The 19,558-nt window shown below is 45.3% G+C and overlaps 1 protein-coding gene, 1 long non-coding RNA gene and 1 other non-coding gene across 3 annotated transcripts; 2 read left to right on the top strand and 1 right to left on the bottom strand.

Annotated features, from left to right (window-relative positions):
* The first annotated feature begins 576 nt into the window (after positions 1-576).
* LOC109767246 (protein LURP-one-related 15) lies at positions 577-3,471 on the top strand. The gene is made up of 2 exons (XM_020326009.4): positions 577-3,111; positions 3,205-3,471. Exons 1-2 carry the CDS (start codon positions 2,893-2,895, stop codon positions 3,448-3,450), a joined length of 465 nt encoding a protein of 154 aa, XP_020181598.2. The 5' UTR covers positions 577-2,892; the 3' UTR covers positions 3,451-3,471.
* Positions 3,472-3,485: 14 nt separating this feature from the next.
* Positions 3,486-3,644, top strand: LOC120965502 (U1 spliceosomal RNA). Its single transcript, XR_005758555.1, has one exon. It is a non-coding gene; the product is annotated as a U1 spliceosomal RNA (small nuclear RNA).
* Positions 3,645-14,900: 11,256 nt separating this feature from the next.
* LOC123494221 (uncharacterized) lies at positions 14,901-17,413 on the bottom strand. The gene is made up of 3 exons (XR_012183357.1): positions 17,254-17,413; positions 16,895-17,168; positions 14,901-16,362 (listed from the first exon to the last, which is right to left on the bottom strand). It is a non-coding gene; the product is annotated as an uncharacterized lncRNA (long non-coding RNA).
* Positions 17,414-19,558: the final 2,145 nt, after the last annotated feature.

A 19,558-nucleotide genomic window follows, 5' to 3' on the forward strand; every position in this document is an offset into this window, starting at 1 on the left:
GAATGCGGCAGTGTCTAAAGCATAGCCCCAAAATGAGAGCGGTAAATCGGTAAGAGACATCATAGATCGCACCATATCCAATAGAGTGCGATTACGACGTTCGGACACACCATTTCGCTGAGGTGTTCCAGGCGGCGTGAGTTGTGAAACGATTCCACATTTCCTTAAGTGTGCACCAAATTCGTGACTCAAATATTCTCCTCCACGATCTGATCGTAAGAACTTTATTTTCCTGTCACGTTGATTCTCAACCTCACTCTGAAATTCCTTGAACTTTTCAAAGGTTTCAGACTTGTGTTTCATTAGGTAGACATACCCATATCTACTTAAGTCATCAGTGAGAGTGAGAACATAACGATATCCTCCGCGAGCCTCAACACTCATTGGACCGCACACATCGGTATGTATGATTTCCAATAAGTTGGTTGCTCGCTCCATTGTTCCGGAGAACGGGGTCTTGGTCATCTTACCCATGAGGCATGGTTCGCAAGTGTCAAATGATTCATAATCAAGAGACTCCAAAAGTCCATCTGCATGGAGCTTCTTCATGCGCTTGACACCAATGTGACCAAGGCGGCAGTGCCACAAGTATGTGGGACTATCGTTATCAACTTTACATCTTTTGGTATTCACACTATGAATATGTGTAACATCACATTCGAGATTCATCAAGAATAAACCATTGACCAGCGGGGCATGACCATAAAACATATCTCTCATCTGTTTTTTTTTCTAGATGCAATCTGTTTTTTTTCAGCGCCCAACTTTTATGGATGGGGGCTATCCTTTTTTATGGAACCGTGGTTATTTTTTTTTTAACCAATGTTGAAAGTGAGGAAGGAGGACTACAAATCTAACGTTTCATCTAATTGATATGGCCGCTCAGATTTTTGTTTTTTCTAGGAAATAGAGAGAGTCCCAAGGGATCAAGACTTCCATACGTGGTAGTTTGAGACAACATGTCATATATATCATCTGATGGCTACGGATAGATTATATGTTAATCCAACAGTCAAAATTCTTTAATTCTAAGGATTAACCTGGTGCCTCGTATGGTGCAGTGGCAGTTGTATATTCTCATTATACTATAAGCACCATAGATTATTCTAATTATAAGATCTTGTCTATACCAAAAAAAAAAATTCTCTTATGATTAACATGTATGGGAAAATTTTAATATTTTCTATCCATACTATACATATGTATATCACATAGACAATCATGTTTATATGAGAGGGACAGTAGTGATTGTAGAAAAACTGTACTGTTTATATGAGATCCTTGTGGCACATGATACAATGCAATTCTTTTTTAATAATTCAGCGATTTATATGTATATAATGATGTTTTAATAGCTATTGTCTTTCTCTTTTTATTAGGATAAAAGATACATGTACATGCTTACTATTTATGACAATCTACACCTCCAAAGAATCATGTTAATACTTTTTATACAGGATTAAGTGGCCATGTACAGAAGTCGAGGGGGATATTTTCCTTTTTTTTTTTGAGGATGAGATGTCGTTCCTTTCTTACGTTTGATCTGTTTCTTTTTTCTTTCCATCGGTGGAGTTTTTATGGAAAGAAGCTATCCATTTTCATATAAGGAACCATCTATATGAGGATGATTTCCTACTTTCCTTTCACCAACGTTACGTGTAGATGCTTGTTTTTTGGCCAGACCATCTATATGTTACATATAACTTTGACCCACGTATGGAAGTCTTGTGTGGCTGTTTTTTTTCCTTTTCAATCAGGAAAAAAAAGATTGGTTAGTCAAACATATCTGTTTTTTTTTCATCCCTGTTACGTGTAGATGCTTCTTTTTTGGCCAGACCATCTATATGTTACGTATAACTTTCACCCACGTATGGAAGTCTTGTGTGGCTGTTTTTTCCTTTTCAATCAGGAAAAAAAAAGATTGGTTAGTCAAACATATCTGTTTTTTTTATCCCTGGAGTTTTTATGCAAGGAGATTAGATCTGATTTTTTTTGTTTTCATCGTTAGAGTTTTTATAGAAGGATATTATTCTTTTTTGAGGGAACCGTGGAGTCTTTCCTAGTTTAGTTTCACCAAATTATAACGTGTCAGATGTGGTATGTTTTTTTTTTCTAGATGCGATCTGTTTTTTTTTTCTTTTTCAGCGCCCAATTTTTATGGAAGGGGGCTATCCTTTTTTATGGAACCGTGGCTGATTTTTTATTCTTTCAACCAATGTTGAACGTGAGGAAGGTGGACTACAAATCTAACATTTTATCTAATTGATATGGCCGCTCAGATTTTTGTTTTTTTTAGGAAATAGAGAGAGTCCCAAGGGATCAAGACTTCCATACGTTGTAGTTTGAGACAACATATCTTATATATCATTTGATGGCTACGGATAGATTATATGTTAATCCAACGGTCAAAATTATTTAAGTCTAAGAATTAACCTGGTGCCTTGTATGGTGCCTCCAATTAGTAAATATAATATATAAGATAAAATATAAGATATAAGATATATTATATGCCTGATTTGATCATCCTCATAAAGCCCATGGTCTAACCTTTGACCTCCCTCCTTAAGAAAGGTCAAATATATAGTTGAGTTTTTTTGTGTACGATCGCACGCGCAAAAGAAAAAGAAAAAGGAAACCAAGGACTTTACTGATGATCTCGAGTTGCCATCGTTCCGTTCAGGGGGAAATAAGTCAATTACGAGCTGCCACCACTAAATAATTGTCAATTACGCGGTGGTAGCCGATTCCAACATTTCGTATCAAGAATTTCTGCGCAGGTGTTAGCTTGACTTTGACAATGACACGACCCGGTAGCAGAATAATCCCAGTCCTATAACAAGAGGCGCACAGACTCACAGATGGACACAGGCCGGGGAGCATTCGAGTTCAGCAATGGATCAAGCAGCAGCAGGCAATGGCGTTACGTCTGGACCTCTCAAGCTGACGCTAACCAGACGGGTCCCCGGGCTGTTCGACCGGAAGCTGCATGTCACCGACGGTAAGGGTAGCCTCGTGTTCCGCACGGTGAGCGTCCGCCCCGCCTTCAACTTCCGGCTCCGGACCGCGCTCGCCGACGCGTCAGGGAACCATCTCATGCGCTTCCGCAGGAAGGTGCGTGCGTGCGTGTTGCTTCCATTTCATCTCTATTCTCTACCGAATCGAATGGTCATTACAGCAGCTCGACGGTATCATGTTGAGCTGCAGTGGATGGGTTCGCACCACGGGTGGCAAGTCTTCAGGGGCGAAAGCTTCGACCCCAACAATCTCGCCTTCACGGTGGAGCCAGACAAGAGGTTTCAGATCAACGCCACCATGAAGCTCTTCCTGGCGGCCAACTCCACCAGGCAACGATGCGACTATCGTGTCCAAGGGAGCTTCCTCACGAAATCTCTCAAGGTCTACAAGGGCGACTCTTATCAGGTCGTTGCACAGGTGAGGAACCAAAGCTAAATAGCCACTTCATTTCCGCATCCATTCCATGCTCTTTACTTACCTCGACGGGGTCAACGGGTGATCGACAAGGCTCGTGGCCTAGATCAATGGCTCACATTGCACTTGGTGAGCGCGCTTGGTCTACCATCTCCCTAAGTGGGAAAGTGGGCGTCATAATGCGTAAGGCAGGTCACAGTTTGCGTTGTTCGTGAGTGTAGATGGTCAAGGAGAAGCCTGCTTTCAGCATCGGAGGGAAGGGCTACACAATATCGGTGAATCAGAACGAGGATCTCGAACTGATCCTTGTCTTCCTCGCGATACGTCACGAGAAGTTCAGGGTCAGGAGGATGAACCTGTACACCATGGGCATTGCTCATGCTGTCAATGCTGCTGCAGGTCTCTTCTTCTAAGCAGATGTATACTAACATCAAGTCTTCTGCGCAAGCTGAGCTGCAGCGAGCAGAACTGAACACAGTCACGGCGTTCCTGCTGAATATATGACCTTACACCTGCAAGTGTTCCTGTCTGAATATATGAACTGAGCAAGTAGTTCCATACACATGTGCATGCCAAGAATATCCATCATGTTCGTAACATCAACACCAGTGGTACTTAATCTGCAGTTTTACAAATTATGCAAGCATAACTCTTCGATAAGAGTTGACAGGCTGAAAAGACGAGTACTACAACGTTCACACGAGATACCACAAATTGTAAAACACAGAATGATTCATCCTCGTACCCTCAAGGCCTCAATTGCTAAAGCTGGAACTTTGCTGTAGTATGGCACATGGAATAGACTGCTATATTGTAGGGTGAACATTCTTGGAATCTTTTGGAATTGCGAGCCTTCTTCTGTACTGATGCTAACTAAGATGATCTTATCAGCGATTTTGTCCTCAATGATAATTAGCTCCCTCTCTAGGTCAATAACCATGATTTTATAATCGAAACCAGTGTCAGAGTTGTGTCGAATATAGTGTACAAGATAGGTTACAGTTGAACTTGTAGTTATATTGTGTTTAGTAGGATATGGAGTCGTGTCCTAATAGGACACTTGTTCCCTGCCAAAAAAAAATTTTAGGACACTTCTATCCTAAGCCTCTCATATATAGTGGGGGTAGACACACGATGTAACCTATGCCAACATAAAAGCACAGAAACGCAGGGGAAGCCGGCTGCATGTACCGGCGTCCAGGGCGACCGGGTGCGGTATTGTAGTGGTGTCATGGGGATGAGCGCCCATAGTCAAGCCCCGGGGATGTAGCGATATCGGTGAACCTCGTTAACAAATCTCAATATCGTGCCATGTGCGATTGCTTGCTTCTCGGATGATCGACAGTATGCCTCGGATTTATTCTAACAAGTGGTATCATGAGCTAGGTTGTTCGGAGGTCGTGGAAGGTTGATCAAGAGGATAGCTCGTTGGCTGGTTGATTTCGTTGGTGGTGCTGATGATCGCGATTATGTGATTTGCACCGGAAGCAGCGACGGAAGGCGGCGTAGCAGTTGAAGCTAGCGGCGCGGGCGTTTTGGACGAAGAGTCGAAGACTCTTCGAGATCGGATTGGTGTTGGAACCACGCACGTGCAGCTTCGCACGAGCGCAGTTAGCAGCAGCGGTCAAGGCCCAGGCGTGCGGCTGGCTAAAGGGCTGTGGATCGCGGGAGACAGCGGCCCATGGCACGAGCAGCGTGCGGGCGTTGGGCTGTTGTGGCGGCGCAAGCAGGGACGGGTGAAACCAGCGATCGGAGGAGCAATCTGGGCAACGTATACAAGATTTGTTTGGACAAAAAGTATTGGCGCAAGGACCAAGGACCAGGCGTGATGCTATCTAAAAAGAGGAAAGAAATACAAGTCCAGAAGCTACATGTGACGGATTGGAGTTTGACTAGCTAGCTTGTCATTGATCTCTTTTGGTGCGTGCACACAGGAAGGCTACAAGGGATTTTATTTTGGTCTTCTTTTTGTTTGGTACACAATTTGTGTATGGATGGCAGTCAGGGTTGACGATTTGGGAGCCTCGAGCGTGTCGTACAGTTGAACGAGTTCGGCTAGGTCCGACTAGGCAGTCTGATGGATCGACGTGAGTCGGTTGGTATAGAAGACGGTGATGCTGATGGTGACCGACTTCTAGGGCGTGGAAACACGTGACGCAGGCCCGAGGGCTTGTGTGGCTTCGACAAGGCTATGGCGCGGGGTTGATTCAAGACGATGCACATGAGATCTTGAAGTCGACGGGGTGTGAGGGTGGACTGATCATCTACCATGGAGTCATGTTGAAGGTGGAGCTGGATTGAGGGGCTACGGTGTAAGGATCCAGAGAATCGAAGCATATTTCAGCTGGAGAAAAGCGAGTGACACGTAGTTCGGACTAGAGCCCAGTGGTCTGATGGAAGCGTGAAACTCGTCATCGGTCGGTGATGATAGGTGGTACTCTGCAGTGGGGGTTCAGTGGTGCGGGTTCGCGACCCTTGAGACTCGACCAGGATAGCGGAGGCTCGACAAGGTAATAGCGGCAAGGCGTGCGGTATGTATAGAGCATGGAGACGGGCCAGGGCTCTGGTGGTCATACATGTGGTGAGACAACTGTGATTTGACTCAGGATGACTACAAGCAACGGTGAAATTCCTTTATGTTTTAGATAGGCGGTCAAGAAAGGAGCGGTGATGTCGAGTTCAGGTAACTCTTATGTGTAACACCCAATATGTGAGTTGTTCACTTTCACGCAGGCCAGTGATCAGTGTGTGATGGCATTGGACGGATACTCTGGAAGTTGGGAGCACAAACTAGAGTAATAAGGAACTTAATTTTGCTCGAGTGTTGACTGTGGTCAAGAAAAAAAAGGGATTACAAGTTGCAGGTGAAGTCATATGGAGTCTTTGGAGTAGGAGCGGTACTCATGGGATAAGCTCAAGTCCAATGTACATGAAAGTTTGACGCATTGACGAATTCAAGGTGGTGGAGAATATTCGCCAAGGTGGAGTTTGTTAGAGTTGTGTCGAATATAGTGTACAAGGTAGGTTACAGTTGGACTTGTAGTTGTATTGTGTTTAGATAGGATATGGAGTCGTGTCCTAATAAGATACTTGTATCGTAGGCCTCTCATATATAGTGGGGGTAGACGCACGATGTAACCTATGCCAACATAATAGCACAGGAACGCAGGGGAAGCCGGCGGCATGTACCGGCGTCCAGGGCGACCGGGTGCGGTATTGTAGCGGTGTCATGGGGAGGAGCGCCCATAGTCAAGCCCCGGGGATGTAGCGATATCGGTGAACCTCGTTAACAAATCTTGGTGTCGTGCCTCGTGTGATTGCTTGCTTCTCGGATGATTGACAGTATACCTCGGATTTATTCTAACAAGCGGTATCATGAGCTAGGTTGTTGGGAGGTCGTGGAAGGTTGATCAAGAGGATAGCTCGTTGGCTGGTTGATTTCGTTGGTGGTGCTGATGATCGCGATTATGTGATTTGCACCGGAAGCAGCGACGGAAGGCGGCGTAGCAGTCAAAGCTAGCGGCGCGGGCGTTTTGGACGTAGAGTCGAAGACTCTTCGAGATCGGATTGATGTTGGAACCGTGCACATGCAGCTTCGCACGAGCGCAGTCAGCAGCAGCGGTCAAGGCCCAGGCGTGGGGCTGGCTAAAGGGCTGTGGATCGCGGGAGACAGCGGCCCATGGCACGAGCAGCGTGCGGGTGTTGGGCTGTTGTGGCGGCGCAATCAGGGACGGGTGAAACCAGCGATTGGAGGAGCAATCTGGGTAACGTATACAAGATTTGTTTGGACAAAAAGTATTGGCGCAAGGACCAAGGATCAGGCGTGATGCTATCTAAAAAGAGGAAAGAAATACAAGTCCAGAAGCTACATGTGACGGATTGGAGTTTGACTAGCTAGCTTGTCATTGATCTCTTTTGGTGTGTGCACACAGGAAGGCTACAAGGGATTTTATTTTGGTCTTCTTTTCGTTTGGTACACAATTTGTGTATGGATGGCAGTCATAGTTGACGATTTGGGAGCCTCGAGCGTGTCGTACAGTCGAACGAGTTCGGCTGGGTCCGACTAGGCAGTCTGACGGATCGACGTGAGTCGGTTGGTACAGAAGACGGTGATGCTGATGGTGACCGACTTCTGGGGCGTGGAAACACGTGGTGCAGGCCCGAGGGCTCGTGTGGCTTCGACAAGGCTATGGCGCGGGGTTGATTCAAGACGGTGCACATGAGATCTTGAAGTCGACGGGGCGTGAGGGTGGACTGATCATCTACCTGAAGGAAATATGCCCTAGAGGCAATAATAAAGTTATTATTTATTTCCTTATATCATGATAAATGTTTATTATTCATGCTAGAATTGTATTAACCGGAAACATGATACATGTGTGAATACATAGAAAAACAGAGTGTCACTAGTATGCCTCTACTTGACTAGCTCGTTGATCAAAGATGGTTATGTTTCCTAGCCATAGACATGAGTTGTCATTTGATTAACAAGATCACATCATTAGGAGAATGATGTGATTGACTTGACCCATTCCGTTAGCTTAGCACTCGATCGTTTAGTATGTTGCTATTGCTTTCTTCATGACTTATACATGTTCCTATGACTATGAGATTATGCAACACCCGTTTACCGGAGGAACACTTTGTGTGCTACCAAACGTCACAACGTAACTGGGTGATTATAAAGGTGCTCTACAGGTGTCTCCGAAGGTACTTGTTGGGTTGGCGTATTTCGAGATTAGGATTTGTCACTCCGATTGTCGGAGAGGTATCTCTGGGCCCTTTCGGTAATGCACATCACTTAAGCCTTGCAAGCATTGCAACTAATGAGTTTGTTGCGAGATGATGTATTATGGAACGAGTAAAGAGACTTGCCGGTAACGAGATTGAACTAGGTATTAAGATACCGACGATCGAATCTCGGGCAAGTAACATACCGATGACAAAGGGAACAACGTATGTTGTTATGCGGTCTGACCGATAAAGATCTTCGTATAATATGTGGGAGTCAATATGAGCATCCAGGTTCCGCTATTGGTTATTGACCGGAGACGTGTCTCGGTCATGTCTACATAGTTCTCGAACCCGTAGGGTCCGCACGCTTAAAGTTAGATGACGGTTATATTATGAGTTTATGTGTTTTGATGTACCGAAGGAGTTCGAAGTCCCGGATGAGATCGGGGACATGACGAGGAGTCTCGAAATGGTAGAGACGTAAAGATCGATATATTGGACGACTATATTCGGACATCGGAAAGGTTCCGAGTGATTCGGATATTTTTCGGAGTACCGAAGAGTTACGGGAGTTCGTATTGGGCCTTAATGGGCGATACGGGAAAGGAGAGAAAGGCCCCAAAGGATGGCCGCACCCCTCCCCATGGACTAGTCCGAATTGGACTAGGGGGGGGCGCCCCCTTCCTTCCTTCTCCTTCTCCCTTCCCTTCTCCTACTCCAACAAGGAAAGGAGGAGTCCTACTCCCGGTGGGAGTAGGACTCCCCCCTTGGCGCGCCCTCCTCCTAGGCCGGCCGCCTCCCCCTTGCTCCTTTATATACGGGGGCAGGGGGGCACCCCAGAGACACAACAATTGATCTATTGATCTCTTAGCCGTGTGCGGTGCCCCCCTCCACCATATTACATCTCGATAATATCGTAGCGGTGCTTAGGCGAAGCCCTGCGTCGGTAGAACATCATCATCGTCACCACGCCGTCGTGCTGACGAAACTCTCCCTCAACACTCGGCTGGATCGGAGTTCGAGGGACGTCATCGAGCTGAACGTGTGCTGAACTCGGAGGTGCCGTGCGTTCGGTACTTGATCGGTCGGATCGTGAAGACGTACGACTACATCAACCGCGTTGTGTTAACGCTTCCGCTTTCGGTCTACGAGGGTACGTGGACAACACTCTCCCCTCTCGTTGCTATGCATCACCATGATCTTGCGTGTGCGTAAGAAATTTTTGAAATTACTACGTTCCCCAACACTACCATGGAGTCATGTTGAAGTTGGAGCTAGTTTGAGGGGCTATGATGTAAGGATCCAGAGAATCAAAGCCTATTCCAACTGGAGAAAAGTGAGTGACACGTAGTTCGGACTGGAGCCCAGTGGTCTGATGGAAGCGTGAAACTCGTCATCGCTCGGTGATGATAGGTGGTACTCTGCAGTGCGGGTTGAGTGGTGCGGGTTCGCGACCCTTGAGACTCGACCGGGACAGCGGAGGCTCAACGCGGTAATAGCGGCGAGGCGTGCGGTATGCACAGAGCATGGAGATGGGCCAGGGCTCTGATGGTCATACATGTGATGAGACAACTGTAAATTTGACTCGGGATGACTACAAGCAACAGTGAAATTCCTTCATGTTTCGGATAGGCGGTTAAGAAAGGAGCGGTGATGTTGAGTTCAGATCACTCTTATGTGTAACACCCAATATGTGAGCTGTTCACTTTCACGCAGGTCAGTGATCAGTGTGTGATGGCATTGGACGGATACTCTGGAAGTTGGGAGCACAAACTAGAGTAACAAGGAACTTAATTTTGCTCGAGTGTTGACTGTGGTCAAGGAAAATAAAGGGATTACAAGTTACAGGTGGAGTCATATGGAGTCTTTGGAGTAGTAGCGGTACTCATGGGATAAGCTCAAGTCCAATGTACATGAAAGTTTGACGCACTGACGAATTCAAGGTGGTGGAGAATATTCGCCAAGGTAGAGTTTGTTAGAGTTGAATCGAATATAGTGTACAAGCTAGGTTACAGTTGGACTTGTAGTTGTATTGTGTTTAGATAGGATATGGAGTCGTGTCCTAATAGGACACTTGTATCCTAGGCCTCTCATATATAGTGGGGTTAGACACACGATGTAACCTATGCCAACATAATAGCACAGGAACGCAGGGGGAAGTCGGCGGCATGTACCGGCGTTCAGGGCGACCGGGTGCGGTATTGTAGCGGTGTCATGGGGAGGAGCGCCCATAGTCAAGCTCCGGAGATGTAGCGATATCGGTGAACCTCGTTAACAAATCTCGGTGTCGTGCCTCGTGTGATTGCTTGCTTCTCGGATGATCGACAGTATACCTCGGATTTATTCTAACAACCAGTATCCGTCACTCTCAGTGCGGAGAAACATGTCTCTCCCAAATACATCGACCATACTTACATGATGCTTCATCGCCCACCCATCAGGGACATCCGAACTCCAAATCCGTATTGCGCAGCCATCCAATTCTTGTTTCGTGTAGCATAAGACCCTGAGGACCGGCCAATACACCCATTAGAACAAAAAATCATTTCACCTATTCGGACATGCTGGCAACTGAATGATCCTATGATCGAGCCACTGTGTACATGTGTCAGGTGTGTCAGAAGGTATCCATGGCAGCTAAATGATCCTATGATCCAGCCCTGTGCAGTCGCTCACTTCGCTCCCCCTCATTGACGGGCCTGATTGCTGCAATCCTGAAGCTGCACTGGGTACTTGTAAGATAGTACAAGTGGATGGGCATGTTGCCCAGTGGCAAGAGCACGGCTGTGTACCTTGGCAAACCCAAGTTCGAATCATGTGGGCGGAATTTATTTCGCGGATTTGAAACTTGGTGTCTCACACCTTCCTTCTTAATAATAATGCTGCGGGGCACCTCCCCCGTTGATCTAATTTGTAAGATGGTACAAAGCTAAGTGTTGTATCGATTTCCCTATCACTTGAAGGAAATCTTGCAAGATGTATGGGAATGCCAAGAGACCGGGGAAGCCTACTATGCCCACTTTTCCAGTACAAGAGACCCATGGGAGTTCTTGGGAACCTCTAGCGGTAGTATGGATGAGATGAGAAGGCAATCCAAGACTTGCAGACACATTTGAAGCGGCAAATGGACTTCACCGGTAGTCGAGACGGGATGTCCACCACAAGCTCATCAGGTAGCACATATGTGGACGTTCCCTGCCAGGGTATTATATCTGGTTTTGGCCAATCTTGCATCGGAACTTAGCTGCACCTAAAAATAAGGAAATAGATGATATAAAACTGAGAAACAATAAGGAAAACGCGTATGTGCCATCTGAACCCCAAAAATGGAAACTTCAGAAAACTTTTCACCCCCAAAGAACAAGTGGCACTATCATGGTTTATGACAATGACACGGTTGTGCATATAAAAGAACAGATTTGATTTTCTTCATTGTCTGAGACATTTCCATTTCTATGTTGAAATAGTACGAGACAACATTCAACATAAGATCCCACGTTTCCATACCTAACGTCGCACAAAACTTGAAAACAAAGTATGTGATATGTAACTAACGAATTCTCACTTTCTATTGTGGGTTTAAAACTGGTACTTTTGTTCTTCCATTTAACTGCTAGATATAGAATAAATTTTCAAGCTCTTAGATGCCGCCTAAAAAACAGTTGATTAAAGAATCAATCAATTCTCCCGTGCAACGGATATATTGCCCTTCGTGGATGGCACAAAACTACAGGGTGGCTTCACGCCGGACCTCATCCTGCTCAATTCACCAAGCAATACCTTGTGTCTATTTGAAGGTATCATTAAACCCCATGATCCGAAAAAGAAAGATCTCGCTTGCGTAGCCCCATGGCAATGATAGTGGCTCACTCACACCTCCATCTCCTGAGCCGCCAGCAACAACTATGTGTTGGACTCGCACAATGCTACCTCTTGATCATGCGTTGGTTTTTCCTTGAAGAGTAAAGGGTGATGCAGCAAAGTAGCGTAAGTATTTTCCTCAGTTTTTGAGAACCAAGGTATTAATCCAGTAGGAGACTACACGCAAATCTCTCGTACCTGCACAAACAATCAAGAACCTTGCAACCAACGCGATAAAGGGGTTGTCAATCCCTTCACAGCCACTTGCAAAAGTGAGATCTGATAAAGATAATAACATAAATATTTTTGGTATTTTTGTTGTATAGATTGAAAAGTAAAGATTGCAAAAATAAACGGCGACAGAAATAGCTAATTGACGGGATATTAATATGATGGAAGATAGACCCAGGGGCCATAGGTTTCACTAGTGGCTTCTCTCAAGATAGCATAATCTACGGTGGGTGAACAAATTACTGTCGAGCAATTGATAGGAAAGCGCATAATTATGAGAATATAGGTATGATCATGTATATAGGCATCACGTCCGTGACAAGTAGACTGAAATGATTCTGCATCTACTACTATTACTCCACACATCGACCACTATCCAGCATGCATCTAGAGTATTAAGTTCATAAGAATGGAGTAACGCATTAGGCAAGATGACATGATGTAGAGGGATAAACTCAAGCAATATGATAGAAACCCCATCTTTTTATCCTCGATGGCAACAATACAATACGTGTCGTTTCCCTTTCTGTCACTGGGATCGAGCACCGCAAGATCGAACCCAAAGCTAGGCACTTCTCCCATTGCAAGAAAGATCAATCTAGTAGGCCAAACCAAACTGATAATTCGAAGAGACTTGCAAAGATATTAAATCATGCATATAAGAATTCAGAGAAGAATCAAATATTATTCATAGATAATCTTGATCATAAACCCACAATTCATCGGATCTCGACAAACACACCGTAAAAAGAATTACATCGAATAGATTTCCAAGAAGATCGAGAAGAACTTTGTATTGAGATCCAAAGAGAGAGAAGAAACCATCTAGCTAATAACTATGGACCCGAAGGTCTGCGGTAAACTACTCACACATCATCGGAGAGGCTATGGTGTTGATGTAGAAGCCCTCCGTGATCGATTCCCCCTCCAGCGGAGCGCCGAAAAAGGCCCCAAGATGGGATCTCACGGGTACAGAAGGTTGCGATGGTGGAAATAGGGTTTCATGGTGCTCTTGGATGTTTTCAGGGTATATGAGTATATATAGGCGAAAAAAGTAGGTCGGTGGAGCCACGAGGGGCCCACGAGGGTGGGGGCGCGCCCTCCTACCTCGTGCCCGCCTCGTTGCTTCCTTGACATCCGCTCCAAGTCTTGTGGATTGTGTTTGTTCCAAAAACGATCCTCGCGAAGGTTTCATTCCGTTTGGATTCCGTTTGATATTCCTTTTCTGCGAAACACTGAAATAGGCAAAAAAATAACAATTTGCACTGGGCCTTTAGTTAATAGGTTAGTCCGAAAAATAATATAAAAGTGCATAATAAAGCCCATTAAACATCCAAAACAGATAATATAATAGCATGAAACAATCAAAAATTATAGATATGTTGGAGACGTATCACACAACACCAGTGTGATCGATATCTCCTGCATTGTTCCGCGCAGCGGTGGCCGCATCGGCTGGACGAGCAAAGGTGGTGGCGATGGAAGGAGCAATGGAGGTGGAAAGAACCTGCGTGGCTACGGTGGAGATAGGGCTGGCAACTAGGGCAGAAGGAGAAGAGAACGACAATGTCAATTACTGCGTCCCGATGACCTGGAGAGGCGCGATAGCGGCGACCACGGGAGGGGCAAGAGAAGGACCGTATGTGGCTGCAGCGGCAACAATAGACATATGGGGTTGGACCAGCATGGCGGTGCCCCCTATCGCCTCTGCCAGCTTGTTAGTGGTGGCGCCCGATGACCTAGAGAGGCCATTTTCTAGGGCGCCCGTGAGTGGGACGAGTGGAGCTGCCACCCAACCCAAAGGCCGGGCTCGGTCTGCCCTGCTTCATTTTTCATTCGAATTAACCCATGCGGCCATGCCCCCAAAATCTAGTTTAATTGAAAAAAAAATAAAAAATCAAAAAAATAAAAATAAAAAGAACCTGGTAATCAAACCATCTCTCATGGTATCGAAGGGTGGTTCTCCTGAGTTAGTCGCAGAGGTAAACAAGGCAAGCCAATTCATTTCTCCAGTTGGTGTCGTGTTATTCATGTCAGGTTACAGTGTATGACAGCATGAGTACTTTTAGATGGTTATTAAGGAGAAGCCTGCTTTCAGCATCGGAATGAGGATCTCCGACGAAACCTTGTCTTCTTCGCGATTTGGTACACCCTGGGCATCACTCATGCCGTTAATGCGGTTACGGGTTTCTTCTTCTAAGTATATAGATCATGTATTACAGAAAAAAATCAGACCACGGAGATTCAGAACAGCAAAAGCCAACTGTTACACAAGTTAGAACAGTTGGTGCTCCTATGTTTAATAAATAGGCAAAGATTCAGAAGAATTCTATAGTGGGGGAAAGGGTGAAGAGAACCTATGATGAGTCTATTCTACCGGATCTCCCCCCTCTACCGAAAATAGCCAAAGGAAGGAAAGGCATAAAGAAGCTAACAAGAAGAAAGCCAGCTATTCTTCTGTACATGGTCAGCTGCAGTGAGCAGCATTGAAACAGTCACAGCTTCAGTAGTGGAGTAGTTCCTACTGAAATGCCCTCTGAATGTATATGCAGTGAGCAAATTAGTTCAGCACATCCATGGAGAATATTCATTCATTTCACTCCACATGTTCATAAAATCTACACCAGTAGTACTTACTCTGTAGATTTCCAAATTAAGCGAGCATAAGTTCGATACTAGTTGACCGGCCGATAAGGCAAGTATTACATACCATTCACACGAATGGAACACATAACCAACAATCTAGTACATTCACAAAAGATGCTTACTAACTACAGAGCTGATAGCATAATAGGTACACCATAACATAATTCAGCCTCAGACCTTTAACGGGCCAAAGCAGGAACCTTGCCATAGTACGGCACATAAAATAGACTGTGATATAGTTTAGTGAATCTTCTTGGAATCTTTTGAAACGGTGTGCCTTTTCTAGTGCTGATGCTAACCGAGATGATCTTATCAGCAATTTCGTCATCAAGGATAACCAGCTCCCTCTCCAGGTTAACAGTCCTGATGTCATAATCGAAATGCCAATATCCATCACTGTGAGTGCGGAGTAACATGTCCCTCCCATATACTCCCTCCGTCCGGAAATACTTGTCGGAGGAATGAATGTATCTAGATGTATTTTAGTTCTAGATACATCCATTTTTATGCATTTCTCCGACAAGAATTTCTGGACGGAGGGAGTACATCGACCATACTCAGACGATGCTTCACTACCCACCTGTCGGGGCCTTCCAAACTCCAAATCCGTATCGCACAGCCATCCAATTCTTGTTTCGCATAGCACAAGACGCCTGAGGACTGGCTAAGACGGCCGTTATAACAGCAAAATATGTCCGTCCTATCTGGATATCCTGGCAGCTGAATGAACCTATGGTTGAGCCCTTGTGTACATGTGTCAGGTGCGTCTAGCGCCAGGATTTTATTCAAGATGAAGTGCTTCAGATACAACACCCCATTTACAAAGAGAGAATCACCTTCAAATGGATCTCTAGTTTTCCAAAGACAGCTAGACCATGTGGAATCCTTAGAGAAAAATACCTTAACTTCAGTGTTGATACAGCTCATGACCTCGATAGAGTGCAATTTGAAGACATAGAAGTGTTCCGACCATAATGGATCGAAACACAACTCAAATGCATTATTGGAGCGGGCCGGGCCAGGTTCAGTATCTGGAAGTGCCATCCACTCTTGAGTTGCTGGATTGCACACAATAGCATTGGAAATTTCTTCACTTCTAATTTTCTGGTAACAAAGAAGTAGGCCATTGCAGCAATCCCGAAGTTGTATTGGGTACTTATAACATGGCACAAAGCTAAGTGTTGTGTCAATTTCCTTGTCACCTTAGGGCAGTCTGGCGAGATGGATGGCACTGCCAAGAGGGGAGGCAACTCTGCCACGCTCAAATTTCCGGTACAAGAGGCCAGCGGGAGTTCTTGGGAGCTTTTGCCTATAGTATGGATGAGATGAGAAGGCAAGCCAAGACTTGCAGACACATTTGATGCGGCACAAGGACTTTAGCGGCAGTCGAGACATGATGTCTACCACCAGCTCATCAGGTAGTACACATGTGGACATCCCCAATCTAGGATCTGAACTTATCTGCACCAAAAGAAAAGAAAAAATTAGATAATATAAAACTGGGAAACAATAAAGTACGTGTGTCAATGTCATCTGAATCCAAAAATTAAAAATCCAGCAAAGTTTCACCCTCCAAAAAACAATGAATGCACATTTTTCTGTTGGTCCCAATTGATGCTTGAATTAGTAAACGAGTGGCCGTTGAAACGTATGTGATCATGTTCATGCCTTATGACAATGACACCATTGTGTATATGAAAGAACATATTTGGTATGGACTTATGACGTGTACTGAGTGGGTCAGAGGGATTCAATGTGAAAGAGCAGATTTGGTATGGACTTATGGCCTATGCTGAGTGGGTCACAGGGATTCACCGTTTGGTTGACACAGGGATACTGCTATCTAGTAGTTATGTGCAAGATAAAATAAAATGACCAAGTTTTTCCAATGATTACATCGCCATCCATTTCACAACAAGTCGGCAATGGTGAAAACATAATACACATGTTGCTATAAAAAAATATGATCTAATAAAAAGGGAAGAGAAAGTACCTTCAGGATCTATAATCCTAAGGACCTATCAGATGCCGTGAGAAGCTGAGACAGGTGCTAACTCGTGAGATAAGCCAGGGCAAGTCAAGAATATCATGTATCCATCCTTAGTGTGACTGACCAACAGAAACGAACTCATCAGACATCATCATGTATATGCTCCTAACCGCGACTTCCTTTGGCATCATGAAGACGACAGGATGAGGGAAACCCGTCAATTTACAGGATGGCACACCAACTAGCGAAACGGATGGCGTTGAGATCTAGGTTGCATCTGCGACGAGCTCAGATTAGAAACAACACACGAGGACAAACATGGGGCATAGACACCGAGGAGAGGAAGAGGAACGGGAGCTCACCGCGTAATGGTTGCTTCGGGTCGTCGACGAGTACGGTCGGCTAGGCGGCAAGCGGAAACGAGGCTGCAGAGGTGAGGCAGCAACGCAGGATTTGGAGGTGGGCGCAACGTAGTGCCTAAAGAGAAGGGGGATAGGAGAGGATGTGTTGAATCTGAATCAAGGGAAGAAGTAAAGCGAGTGCTCGAGGTCCTTCTAGAGATAAAGGGATAAGGGAAAGCACGCGGGACCACATCGACACATGTTTTGCATGTGAGGTGGCTGACGCCAGCGCTTTTGTCACCCCACCGAACAAAATTATTTTCCTTTAGAAAAAATAATACTAATCTCACATGAAAACAACGTTGGGAGTCGCTAGGGTGATATTTTCTCCGTCGGCTATCTCTCCAGCCATCCATTGTACTTAAAATGGTAATTTTTGTATCCCTATCGTTGTAACATTAAACACCCAAATATGAAATAGTTAGAATATTCCCCCCACGAACCCATAAAAAATTATTCATAGAATTGCAACATTTAAACCTGCCCACAAAAAATATAGGACATAAAATAGGGTCAAAATAGCATGAACACGGGCAACATGAAAAATCAATGTAAGAATATACAAGCACAACACATACAATAACGAAGAAAACATTTGTAACATAATTGCAATCCCTTCGTGACAGAAGTCTGGAGTCATTTACAAAATCTCGTTCATGTGTATGCAGTAAACAACCTATGCGCGAAAAAATCCGCTTAACGCATGTCCGACCAACTGAAAGGATCAAAGTCTCAAAGATATCAAGAGGGGTATTGAATAGGCAACTATAAATTTTTACAAAATCATTGATTTTAGGAAGTGTGGAATTATAAATCGAAGTTTAAGTCCTTGGGGTTCTAATCTCCGTTGGAGATACGTGGGACACCAAGGCACCAACAACCACAGAGACATAGCGTTACTCTCCTTGAGCTTTGGCCACAAATCCAAGCTCAACCACTAAGGGCAGAGCTTGAAGTAATTTTCGGCCTTCACAAACTATCCTTGGAATAATCCACAACATGGAAGATCCCAGGAGACTCCAACCTTCTAAGAGTCCCCAGAAATCCCACAGAAGTTGAACAGCTGGCGCTCCTATGTTTAAACAGACATTTAGAAGAATTCTACAGTGAGGGGAAGGGTGAAGAGAACCTATGATTGAGTCCACTCTACCAGATCTTCCCACATTGGCCAAAGGAACGGAAAGCCAGCCTGATTCGCCTACATTCTGGAACAAGAAGAAAGTCGGTCTCAAACCCATTCTTGGAGCCTGATTCACCTACATTCTGGACAAGTCAAAGATGGACTGCAGAGGATACACAGAGCTAAACAAGGCATTTTCTACATGGTCAGCCGAAGCGAGCAGCATTGAAACAGTCACAACTTCAGTAGTAGTTCCCACTGAAATGATAAGTTTTGTGCAGCTTCAGTAGCAGTTCCTTCAGTGAGCAGCATAAGTTAGATAACAGTTGACCGGCCGAAAAGACAAGTACTCCCTCCGTTCCTAAATACTTGTCTTTCTAGACATTTCAAATAAATATCACATACGGATGTATGTAGACATATTTTAGAATGTAGATTCACTCATTTTACTCCGTATGTAGTCACTTGTTGAAATGCCTAGAAAGACAAGTATTTAGGAACGGAGGGAGTACTACATACAGTTCACACGAAGGACACACAACCAACAATCTAGTTCGTAGGAATAGGAAATTTTTTTTTTGAGGGAAGGCCCATAGGAATAGGAATTCTGTTGCCTAAAACGTTGGAGTTTTCCTTATATTCAAGGGAGCAGAAACAGAGAGAGCGAGAAAGATGGGCTTGATCGCATACGTTCGTGACATCCCCTGCCATCTAGCTTCTGCGTCCACTATGCCCACGACTCAGCCCACATCATGCTTGATCCACTAATAATCACGGAAGGCTCGCACACAAAAGTTTGTGGGCTCATGCACCTCCTACCTTATTTGCATGGGGCTAAGAAAACGCTAAGGAAAAAACAACAAAGAGGTGCACAAGGTCTCGCATCGGACGTGTCGTGAGCTTCTGCCTCCCGGAGGACCCTGGCGCGTGCACGTTGCTGTTGCCGCCGGTGTGCCGTTCGTGGCCGCGACGGCTCGCTCCTATGCCTCCCAGTCGGCGCCCAGGAGCTCATGACCACCTACTCCATGTCCTGCCGCCATGGTCACCACATCGCCACTTGCCGGTCCTCTCGGTCCAGTCCGGGCTTCGCCGTTGCCGGTCCGGTCCCTGAAAATAGGACCGCCAGGCTGGTCGGTGCGGTCCGGT

This window comes from Aegilops tauschii, chromosome 5 (genome assembly GCF_002575655.3).
Source record: "Aegilops tauschii subsp. strangulata cultivar AL8/78 chromosome 5, Aet v6.0, whole genome shotgun sequence".
In the NCBI taxonomy this organism is placed as follows: Eukaryota; Viridiplantae; Streptophyta; class Magnoliopsida; order Poales; family Poaceae; genus Aegilops; species Aegilops tauschii.

Excerpts from the sequence above, each read along its gene's own strand:
- LOC109767246 (XM_020326009.4), top strand. The coding sequence starts at position 2,893 with ATGGATCAAGCAGCAGCAGGCAATGGCGTTACGTCTGGACCTCTCAAG. Across the intron at positions 3,112-3,204 it reads TCATGCGCTTCCGCAGGAAG|TGGATGGGTTCGCACCACGG; the intron begins GTGCGTGCGTGC and ends GTTGAGCTGCAG.